The sequence below is a fragment of the Cygnus atratus genome, chromosome 14 (assembly GCF_013377495.2).
Source record: "Cygnus atratus isolate AKBS03 ecotype Queensland, Australia chromosome 14, CAtr_DNAZoo_HiC_assembly, whole genome shotgun sequence".
Lineage (NCBI taxonomy): Eukaryota > Metazoa > Chordata > Aves > Anseriformes > Anatidae > Cygnus > Cygnus atratus.
Window position 1 is genome coordinate 20,030,860 of NC_066375.1, and position 12,077 is coordinate 20,042,936.

General features: G+C 39.1%; 1 protein-coding gene across 5 annotated transcripts in view; it reads left to right on the top strand.

Annotated features, from left to right (window-relative positions):
* The window catches only part of CSNK1A1 (casein kinase 1 alpha 1), a 36,117-nt gene that overhangs the window by 6,362 nt on the left and 17,678 nt on the right, over nt 1-12,077 (top strand). For 3 of the 5 annotated variants that reach the window (XM_035563928.1, XM_035563930.1, XM_035563929.1), the window contains exons 3-5: nt 7,061-7,187; nt 8,960-9,058; nt 11,397-11,480. In XM_035563928.1, coding sequence (XP_035419821.1) covers nt 7,061-7,187; nt 8,960-9,058; nt 11,397-11,480 — 310 coding nt within the window. The remainder of the gene's footprint in view (nt 1-7,060; nt 7,188-8,959; nt 9,059-11,396; nt 11,481-12,077) is intronic. The other 2 variants (XM_035563931.1, XM_035563932.1) reach the window with 1 other exon arrangement.

Below are 12,077 nucleotides of genomic sequence, written 5' to 3' on the forward strand. Positions count from 1 at the left end.
TTGGGAAAGGCAGACTAGAGATGTAAAATACGTGGGAATTTAGACATGAATCTTATAACCATAGATTGCCTGCCTTGTGTGTTGCTTCCGTATCTGTTAAAACTCTAAGTATATTCTGCCTGTAAAAATACTCTAGAGATTTTTCTAAAGTATCTTCATTTCTTGGATGTCTGTCCTGAGAAGTCTAGAACATGCAGCCAGAAGGGATCACTTTGGTCCTGTTCCAGCTCGTTTTGGTTAACATCCTGTTCTTTCTGTGAATCAGGCACGGCGTTAAAACTTGCCAGGTTAACACCCCAGGACTCATGATTCTGTGCTCGGAGAGAGCTTCAGTGTCTAAAGATGAATGTTATATTTATAGGCAGTCAGTGCCCACTTATTTCTTACCCATTCTTTTTTAATAGCCTTCTCCCTCTTTACAGCCCTCCCATATCTGTAAAGAACAGTTGCGTAACTTCCTGGCTGTGTTGCTGAGCTGTGTGAACGTGTGATTACAGGGGTCACCACCTTCCCATCCATTTCGAAGTCCTGTCCCTGTTCTGATCTGGATTTCCTTTCCTGGGTGTTGGTGACAGGGCTTTTATGTTGCTTGCCACGTGAAGGAACGTCAGTGCCTTAAGCATTGATATCAATTGTCTTCCAGTTTCTGTTGAGCACCTGTACTTCTATTGGTTAGGATTGCTTATTTTTCAGTGCAGCCTGATATTAGAAACCTATGATTATAGGGAGGTCTGTGTTTTCGCTTTAGTTTTATCATCTGACTAATGCCTAGTTCAGACATTTATATAAATGACTTGGTGCTTCCAGAAGTGGAATAGAGTTCCAGAGCATTCATCAATTTAGTGTCATGAGGTTTTCTTTTGGATCTCTGAATCCTTTGTTCTCGTGAGGCCTTCCAGACTTGTATATTCATGCTCATGTGCCTGCTGACTTGTCAAACTAATTAGTAAAGTGAATTCAGGTAATTGCAGTAGTTCTTTCCAGCTTGCTTGTTCGCTGTACCTTGATTTCGTTTTAATAGCCTTTTTTCAATCTACCTTAATTCTTCTGGCAATCTCCACTTTGTGTCACGTGAACTATCCATTTGGTGTTTGAAAGCCAAAAGGCTGGGAAACACTGAATGGAACTGGACTGAGTGATAATAGGGTAAAACAGTATGGATGAGGACAGTGGCAAAAGTTAATGTAATCTCAAAAGTCCAAATTGACCTTTTTATTGAATGCGAATATAATGGGTTTTGGATGCCTTTTCATCAATATTTTGAGAAGTTGTTGCTTAAATTCTGGAATACAAAGGTTAGAATTTAACTGTCTAAGTCTTGTCACGGAATCGTTGTGTCTTCCTTGCACTGAGGCACCAGGAGATATTTTTTTGTCTCAAACATGAGCATGCCTGGCTGCAGTTCTGTTTGTAATTCCATATGGCTGTGGCCTCCACTTGGCTAGCTGATGATAGTAGTCAATTTTACAGAAGCCTTTAGCAGAAGTTAAGTTAGTTGACAAAAACAGGTGTCTGAGAAGTGCTTTTCTGATCTTAAAACAAAAGAGTGATGTTATAGTTGCTTTGGTAGTAGGAAAAACTCCTTGTGACAGTGAGATTATGTTCTGGTTTTATATATGTAATAGGCTGTAGACATAATGAGGTTGCATTAAGCCTTCACTGCCTTCATGGTTCTAGAGTACTTGGGATTTGGGTTTTCTTTACCGATGACTAATAGCTGTACAGTTATTCAGAACTTTAGTTTGTCTCAATTTGAGTTTAAGACTTTCTTCATGTGAATTTCCTGAATCACTTTATTTAGTGCTTGACCAGTTCACACAGCTTTGACGATTAAAATTACAAGACAATCAATGTAATGAATAAAAATGCTGGATATCTAGTAAAACTGTAAAGTGGTACAGTAGTCTGTAACTGGGCTTCTAATGTCTGTTTCTGAATTGTTATCACTTTGCTGAGCTCTGTGCAAACAGATCTACCTCAGTTTGACTCTTTAAAGGAAAGAAATGCAAAATGTGAACAATGTTATGATGAATATGTTTTATCTGTTAAAAGTTTTAAAAAAAAAAGTTAAAACGCCAATTAACAAATGTTTTCTCAAACCTTTCTTTTGTCATTGACATTATTTAGGAAACATGCAGTTGCTGAAATAGACACCATACGACTTTTGAAAGATGCAGCTCTGAAAACAGGAAAAAAATAAGGTTTGGGTAGATCCAACCTATATAATTTGCTACTAAGCACTAGATGTGCATCAGTACTTCACTTGGTTGTCTCAAGGTTAGTTAAGGGAATGAAAAAAGTTTGAGTAAACATTTATTTGTTGTGTGATCTGGTGTCATACCCGCTTTACTGTGCAGGATTTGGAAACTAAATACTGTTAAACCGCTGCATCACGTGACTTAGTTGTTCAGCAAGGAGCTAAAACCCTGAAATTCAGGATGTTACAAAAAGTTTCAACTGTGTGCGTGCACAGCAGCCCCCTATCAGGCTGCTAAACCACATGATTTGGAAACTTGTTGACATGGTGAGTCTCCGTCTTCTGAATTAGACAAGTCACTGAAGTCAGATCAAGGTCACTGTTAGATCTTTAACTATGCTTTAACTATGAGAGCTTCAGAAAGGATTTTTTTTTTTTTGCTGTGTTCTCACTGATCTGTAGGCTTGAACAGATAAGGCAGGGGAGAATGACAAAGCATTTCCATGCACGCAATGAGTTGGGGCACGCCTTACAGCTTGAATATGGACTGCGGTTCTGCATCAGATGTTACTGTGTTACATTGCATGTTCAGAGAGAAACTCTGAGCTCTTAATAATACTGTCCTGCTAATATTTTGTGAAGCCTTCAGTAAGGTGTTCTATATCTGTTTAGCAAGCTGATAATCTATATTTTGCCTTTATTTGGCATAAGGAGGTATAGCTAGACCTGTGCTATAGAACTAATATTCTCTTTTATGCAGTATGTCCTGATGGGACGTGGTCACTGTGGAAATGAGTTAAATGAATTTTCCTAGTCTAGGAATTACATGTTTCTTTTGAAAATTTGTGGTGTGTAACTCATACATGGAGTCATTATCTAACCAAAGTGAACTGTCAGGTAGTTAAATCTCTTGTTCCTGCTTTACAGAACTCTCCTTGCTTAAAATGTATTGCTTCTTTAACTTTAGTATATGAGAGAGAGCAGATCATTGCTTCCAGGTTTGCTTCAAAAAAGTCCATGGAGTTCTAAGAGGCACTTGGAAAACTTGTGTTCTGAGATGCTGGTAGCATCTAGTAGTTGCTTAGGGCCTTGTATTGATCATTCCCTCATACTAGTAGTTCACTACTAGTCTCACTGCTGATGCGATGTTGGACCTCCTAAAGATTTCCAGTGGAGAGACTAGCGTTTTTTTGTCGGGGTGTGCTGAATTTGTTGCCGTATTGTTTTGCACTTTGCCCTCATAGTGTTAAAACTTAAATGCCAAAGTGCTCGTCCAAAAGGTGCGATCGTATGCCATCCCATGTTGATTATGGTATGCTTGCCAAGCTCTTAAGCATCATAATTTCCAAGGCTTCTTAGCAAGAGCCAAGACTTCTAACATTTTCACTCAGCACTGCCAGTAGTAGTAGCAGCTATGAGACGCACTGTGAATGGACATGATGTAGCCGTACTTCTTAATCCCATTTTGCCTGGAAGTGTTCCAAGGGAAATGAAAACTTACTTGCAGTGTTAGCAAAGTAAATAAAGCACACGTTACTCCAGTGCTTTTCACCAGTGTAAAATGGTCAGGAGATTAAAGTTTTCTTATGCATATGTGGAAGTAGGCTAAATGGATGTTGTACAATCAGCCTGAATTACTGCGCATCCCAGGCAGAGAGATCCCTATAGAGGAACCAAGTACTTCTCAAATGTTTTTCCCTGGGTAGGCTTTTCTTTCATCAGCTTCACTTTTTTTCCTAATGCTCTAACTAAATTATTTTCATTTTCTAACAAAATTATATTCATTCAGTTGAAAGCTGATACACGATCCTTTGTAGTGCAGTCTCAGGCATTGAACCATTACTGCACTGACCAATTACAATCAGCTTCTGAAACGGAGTTTCCATTTCTTGAGGAAAATCATGTTTTATCTTTATCTGGATTTACTATATACAGTGGCAGGCTTTAGAATGCTTTGATTCAGCTTGTTATTCTTGAGACTTTTTCACAGTAAAGCCAAATGTCATTGGAAAGAATAACCAGGCAGATCATCTGGTCCAGTTATCATTGCTCTGGATGGCTGTAATGTTTCATTTTGAAATGTGACTTAGTTTTTTTAGAGAGTTTTGCCAAAACTACTCAACAGTTTGCATAGATGACTTTGGTAGGAACCGAGAAGTAGGCATATTGAGCAATTCCTGAAATAAAGCTGGCTTACAGTCAAATAAGAGCTTTTGTAAACCATATCTCATATTGAATTTCTACACTGTATATTTAAAATACTGGTTTTGGTTGCTTTTGCTGTTAAAACTGGTTTCTAATAACTCTTGAAAGTGCCTACCTAGGCAGGTCTCTTCAGCTTTTAAGGGTACAAGATTCATGGCTCGGTGTCAGATTCCAGTGTAAATAGTGCCCTTCTAACAAGTCAAGTATTTTATCAAGTAATACTACATACTGTGCTTTTCCAGTTGAGTCAGTTTAAGTTTTTTGTAGATCATAACTTTAATGAATTTTAGAAGGCAAAAAAGATAAATAGTACTTACAGTATTGCTATCATTGACATGCTGGAGGAAGATGTTTTATTGGCACTTAAATGGAATGACAGCTTTAAAATGTGTAGTTTCTGTATCGCCTCCTTACGTAGGGAATGAAACTTGTCCTGTACTGACCTGTTATGTAATGACTATGGTCCACAGCCCACATATAATAACTTCATAATGCATTGTTACAAATCTGAAAGCGCCTGGTTTCCACCAGCATCCTGACGCTGGGAAGGTACAGCTAGTAGTTCCTGAACCAAATGCAAATCTGGAATCTTTTCTTTGCAGTCTGTAAATATTTTACTTTAACCTGACAAAGCTTGGAATCCTCTGTGAGAGTGCCAAGGAATCTGTCAGCTTTATCAGTAGTAACAATCTTCCAGACAACTGTGCATTAGTCTCCCGCAGTCATGGTTTAAAGTGGAAGTAAAATGTCTGTACGGCTCTTTCAAGCCCCAGCTACTGCTGGGCTTGGGGTGAAGCTTGATATATTTTTTTCTTTACCCTCACTCTATTGCTCTGGAGTATCTTGGTGTATTGGCTGCATCAATATTGACGAAATCGAGTCTCTTCCAGAAGACAGCTAGTCACTACATCATCCATAGACTGCTTGTACGAGGTCCTTGTCCTAAGGATTTCATGCCTAGCAAAGGCAAAATGCAGCTTTCTGAACAATAAGGTGTTAAATCTTTGCAGTGATGTACTAGCACTTAGCACAGCTTCTTAAATAGTATTTCTCATGCATGCCTCTCACTTAACAGTAGGTATCTGGAATGTGCAGAAGGACATTAGAGGAGAATATTCAGGTTCGGTGCCAACTTCAAATATGGGAGTTCACAGCTGAGACTTGCAGAAGTAAAGGGTCTTCTCATACAGCTTGGGTGGTGAAGTAATGCTCCCCCAGCTGCACATAAAGCCAGACAGTACTATGATGGGAATGCTAGATGTGGACTGGAAGGAAAAACATGTATGGAAAGCTTTCTGCTCATCCTCAGTGTTGTTAATTTTTTACCCCAAGTTGACATATCAGACATCTATGGGTTGATCCCATGGTTTGCTTGGCTGTGATTGAGGGTAGATATCTGCATCTGTATCTTTGATTATATGACACTTAAATGTTTTTACCTGTATAATGAAAACCTAATAAAGAGCCTTTATCTACTTAATAGTGCAGTAGAGCTTGGTTGATATTTATTAAATTTGATTGAATGAAGGAGGAGGTAGAAAGAATTAACTGCATGAACTCCTTTGGTATGCTGCAGAGATGTCCTACCTGAAAGCAAAGCCTAAAGCAATTAGCAGTATTTCTGTGAAATTAAATAATGCAGGAAACTAATAGGACTGTAAGGTGTTCTTCAGATTTCAGTTCAGCTACATACTGACGCCTCAGTATATCGACACGTGATGGCTTCTGCTTTGGTTGTTAATTCTGCTGTTTTGGTTGTTGCTAAACAGCAACAGCGATGTTTCCACTTCAGAGAAACTTCAGTGTGCACATGTACAGTTCTTATTTTATCTTCTGTTTTGTCCTCAAACTTTGCTTCCAGGAAAAATGAGAGATGATAATCCTAGTTTTTAGCTAGCTTCCTAGACTGTGACAGGGCACCGCTGGCTCATGCTCAGCAAAGAGGGCTAGTGATATCCTGGGCTGCATGAGGAGTGTTGCCAGCAGGTCAGGGGAGGTGGTCGTGCTCTGCTCAGCACTTCTGCAGTGGTGTGTCCAGTTCTGGGCTCTTCAGGGCAACGGAGACATGGGTGTACTGGACAGAGTCCAGCAAAGAGCTGCTAAGGTGATTAAGGAGACTGGAGCATCTTTCATGAAAAGCTGTCTGGACACAGATCTGGGCGGCTGGCTCTGGGTGGCCCTGCTTAAATAGGAGGCTGGGCAAGATGACCTCCAGAGGTGCCTTCCATCCTCAGTCATTCTGTGGCTCTGTTTGCTGCTGGTTTTGTTGAATATTCCCCTAATAAAAATGGAGGCGAAGCGGGGAAAGCATTTCTTACTATAGCAACTAGAAATTAAACTGCCTAGGTGCTGACTTTACTTCTCTGACTAAAGTTAACCATTGTACTGATAGTTGTCTTAGAGTTGACAGCAAGAGGAGCTCGTGCAGGTGACAGCTAAGCACAGAGAGCTTGGAAGCAATAAGATACGTGTTATAGAATCAAGTTACTTCTCCTAGAACTTTGATGTTCTACAAGCATATCCATTTTGAGGGTGATCACTTCTGTATGTTCAAAAGTATAACTTACTCCAATTGATGCTTGTCTCACCAATGCTTACTGATGATTAAGATTCAAATTTGTACAGTTCATGCTAACACTGAATAACCTTTTGTTGCAGGTGGTATGGTCAAGAAAAGGATTACAATGTTCTAGTTATGGATCTTCTTGGTCCCAGCCTTGAAGACCTTTTCAACTTCTGTTCTCGCAGGTTTACGATGAAAACAGTACTTATGCTAGCAGACCAGGTATGTGCAAACCTTACTGTGAGGAAGTTAAAAACCCTGAATTATTTTGTGTAATGTGGTTCTCTTTCAGTTGGTTAAATGTGTTAAGCAGTGTTCTACATGGCTAAACAAACACTGGACCTCTGTAGGAACAAAGTAATACTAGGCTTCTCTGTGCTGTGGCCTACAAAATGAACCTGCAGTGGGAGTGCGGTGGAGATACCAACTCCTTGATGCTATGGATCCAAGAAATACAGTTTTAAAGGGATCTCAGAAGTACAGTTTTAAACTATGCAGGCAAATAAGAGTGGATTAGTTGCCAGCATTAGCCATGGGGGTGGTGGGAGGAGGTCTGAAGCAGCCTGCCCTTGTGGTCTGATTCAATGAGAAGTTGTTCATGTTGGCCAGCTGTGTTGGCAGGTGGGCAGTGTGCAAGACTATGGGTCTGTTCTCATTGAATTTCGCTGTGCTCCCAAGCTCCTGTAATTCGTAGTACCAGACCATGAGCTAGTAAATACTGGTTTGGTCGTTACTGTGTTTAAGAAAGTTCGTTATTGAGATGCCACCTCAAACTTAACGAAGGCCTCGCATGCTTCCTAATAAGACATCAGGAGTGCCTATCAGTGTAGTTGAAATATACCAATTGCTAGAAAAAGACTTTGTCATGATACCATGTATGGTATTTGAGATAGCCGCTTGTTATTTAGCATATAGCTCGATTGTACTGTCCTCAGTTACTTGAAGGCAGTAAGGGATTCACGAGTCAAATTTTCAGTGGTAGTTTAAATTTCATCTAATGTTACGTAATTGATGTTAGTACCAAGTTGTCACTTGGCCAGATGCTCGTAGAATCCCAGGCTCATGGCCAGGGAAGCTCACAGCAGTTGTATGGAGACAAGGTCAGCTGTCCCTTTTCTCAGCTGATTTAAGCGACTGGTATGCTTGCTCTAGAAAGAAGCATTTGCCTGCTTGCTTAGCTAGAGTCAGGATGTTACAGCAGTTCTGGAGAATCTGCATAGTTCTTGTCTGGTATTCCTTTGTATGGTAAATGCTAATTAGTTGTCATCTGGGAGATGCAGCTGGAATGTAGGATGTCAGTGTATGAAACTGGCTTTTAGGCCATAGTACAGTAGAACAGCTGCTAAGGATATGATGTTTTAACAGTTCCACTCGCTAAAGACTGCATGAAGTGTTTTAATAGCCGAAAAGCTATAACATATAAACTTGTGTGCTGTGTTCTCACGTACAGGAAATAGCATGACCATATATGATGCTACAGTTGTATCAGAACTTGTTGTCTTTAGCAGCTGCCATTCTTGGATTGCAATAGTCTAGGATAGTGTGGGCCACAAAGTTGTTACTTGCTCTACGAAAAATACCTGGGAAAAAGTGATGCTTAAGTGAATAACTAGCTGAATAAATAACTGCGGTGGGGCATCATGTGGAGAGACAAGCTTTAAAATTCTCATGGTAGGTATAGAAAAGCTTTGTTTGAACTCAAAAAAGTAAATTACTCTTTAATGGGACACTGTAGTTAGAAGATGAACTTGAATGTATGGGAAATAATTTGAGGTACTTAATCTTCAAGCTCCTGACAAAGATTATAGAATTTTAACATGTAAAAAAAAAATTTCTTTGAAGAGCATATAAAAGACTTTATTTTCATCAAACAAATTATAAACTTACATTGCAGAGGAAGGTACGGCTAAAAAGTCATGCTTTAATTGAAGGTTTAAGCGAATTGTATTCTTACTGAATCTCACCTGTTCTTGTTGGTGTTTTGTTTTTTACAGATGATCAGTAGAATTGAATATGTGCACACAAAGAATTTTATACACAGAGACATTAAACCAGATAACTTCCTAATGGGTATTGGGCGTCACTGTAATAAGGTTAGTCGAATGCTGTGTTTAAAAGATCCAAAGAGAATGGCTGTTACTTGATTCAAGCTCCACAGCCTTGTTAAAATTCATTGCTGAAACTGATGTTTTGGATGCTAAACCATGATTCTTTGATGTGAGAACTTGGATTTGTGTCCTCTACTAAATAGTGGCATACGCATGGGTTTTCTGACTTGCCCTCTGAGATGGACTTGATTGCAAGATGATTTCTAGGCTTGCAACAAGATCATAAACTAACCCTAGAGAATGCTTTGTTACTTTCATCAATGATGGAGTTTCGTTATTGAGATGACTGTTGTAATAGCATTTTTTTCTCAATGATAAAGTCAAATCTATGGCTTTGGGGATAACTTCCTGGGATGAAAAGAAAGTACCAACGTGGGATCTCCTGACCTACCAGTCTTCAGGGCATTAAATCTTACAGTGACAGACTGGTAAAGAGAACTCTTCAGCCACCAGAATTGTGGATAAGACTAATAGTCAACATGTAGATCAATTGTCCATAAATAAATGAATCTATGCCAATATGTGAATGGAAAACTTCAGAGTACCTGAATATGTTGTACAACAAAAAACTCAGTATGTGAACAAAAGGTGGGTGGAGGAGGGGTGGGCTGAAGTTGTTACACATTTGGGTGGGTAAACATAGTCAGAAGTGCATGTTTGCAGTTGGGGGGGGAAAGTTTTCTGTATATAAGGTTTTATTTTTAGTCTTGAGTGAAATATGCTTAATCCTGCAATTTGTATGTCAAGCTCGGGCAGACAGGCAGCATTGGCAATGCATTAAGCATGCTACTTAATAGAAATTAACTTCAGAACAAATGTACATGATCAAGCTGTTTATTGGAAGCAAGATTCCCACTTATTTTCTATATATACCATTAGAGAATGTCTAATCTCTAGGCACTACTAGTGTTTAAAATGTTTACCTTTGTTTGCCTGTATGAATGCCAACTTCAGGGCCATGAACATTAGAAGGGGAAAACCTGATTAATATGTAAGGTAACAGCTCTTGTCTGAAGAGGTGCAGTGCACTGAATGTTTAGATACAACCATTGTTGGAAAAGCTTGTAAGTCTAATTGAAAGGTAGTCTTTTTGTAATCCTGTTGCTGTTAAACTTTGCTCATTCCCAAGTTTCATACTTTCACTCTGTAGAGCTCCTATTTTTCTCTGCTGTGTTGAGCAGTTAGGCTCCTTAATTTTCTGGCAAGACTTGGAGTAAAAATAAAGCTTTATTTTTTTCCTAGTTCTAGTTTCTGATTTCTAGTTCTTTTTTGGACCATTTTTCTATGCTTTTGCACAGTCATGCTAGGTTGGCATTGCTGCCCTCTGGTTCATCTTGATGCGGATTAATGGCCTAGAAGGTGCTGCTGTGCTTATTTTAGTGGAAGAACACATTAGATTTGCATCAGCTGGAAAAAAAGCCTATAAAAATTATTTTTCTTCTTTTCCCGTTAGTATATTAACTAGGGAGCCATGCAGTGTTATGGTGGCAAATACTTTCTGTGAGCGTGGGCTTTGTTACTGATACAGGGGTTTAGAGATCAGAGACGCTTGACAGAAACGTGAAGCAATAGGTTAACACGAGCAAAAGGAGAATTGGGTTGCTTCAGTTTGGAACTAGGTGTTTTATCTAGGGAACACTTGCCACCACACAGTATTTAATTTTCCAAAGGTATAGTTTTTTTAAAAAGATGACTGTACACAATTTAAGGAAAATATCAGCCACAAATACTAGAATAGCATGGTAATCTTGTTCCAGTAGCTTCCTGTCAGTTATATTAAAAAACAAACTTTTTTCAAATTTTAATTTGGTGATTGGGAGATACTTGGCTCCCACTTTAAAAGATGAATTTTCAGCTCTGCTAGAAATAAGCCCTGCATGCTTATGAAAGTAAACTTTAAGGTGACTAAATGCCTTCTACCTCTTCCTTACTGAAGATTTACTTTTTCTAAATGTATTTTGGGGGAAGGGCAGTTTGTGGAACCAAAGGATGCTTTTGTAAGCAAAACCTCAATTTCCTTTTTTAATAGAGCCAAATGTCACCATTGTTATCCCTGGTAAGGCAGTGCCATTTTGAAGCGGCTCGCAGTTGAAATTTACCTTGCCTCATCTTTCAAATTTTCTCCTTGCAAAAAAAAAAAAATAAAAAAATAAAATAAAAACATACGTAGCTTTTGGAAAACTACAGTGCTTGGTGGAAGAAGGATGGCATTTGGCTACCCTTGTTCTTTCTCGAATGCCTCGGTGTTGCCTGTCTGCGCCGGCCATTGTTGCAATGTAAGCAATACTGTTTGATGCACTGCCACCCTCTATTGTTTGTTCAGTGTTTAGAATCTCCAGTGGGGAAGAGGAAAAGAAGCATGACTGTTAGTACTTCTCAGGACCCATCTTTCTCAGGATTAAACCAGGTCTGAACTGTCTCCTATTCCAACCTCAACCCCAAATTCATGTGCTTTTTTTGTTTGGTTTTGTTTTGGGTTTTTTTGGTTCTGTTTTTTTTTTTTTCTGGAGAATGTAGACCTCACAAAAGCACCTCTTATGTTGGCATTATTCAGACATACTTGGCAAACATGTAACATTACTAAGATGTTTCCCTGCGGCGCTTGTTTAAATTGTGAAATTATTTCTAAACTTGGTTTTAAGAAGGGCTAAATGTACATGCTTGATTTCAGATGCAGAAGCAGGTTTTATTTTTGTCCCTTAAAATGGAAAGGCGAGCTCTTAAATGTGTTGAAGAATAGATGTGCCACCCAAATGAAATAGCAGGGCTTCTCTGCACAGCTGTCTGCTTGCCTTCCTGTAGGGTTCCCACAGTGTCTTTGAATGCCCATGGAGCAGTTCTGCTATCACATCAACCAGACTTTCCCATGTAGTTTTTGTTCAAAATCTTTCCAAACGTGTGACGAGACTCTCATTTTCATCTGTTGTTCTTATAAAATCAAACTACTCCAATAAGCTTGGAGAATTATGAGCCTATCTAGTGCTAAATGTAGTGCTCCTGATTC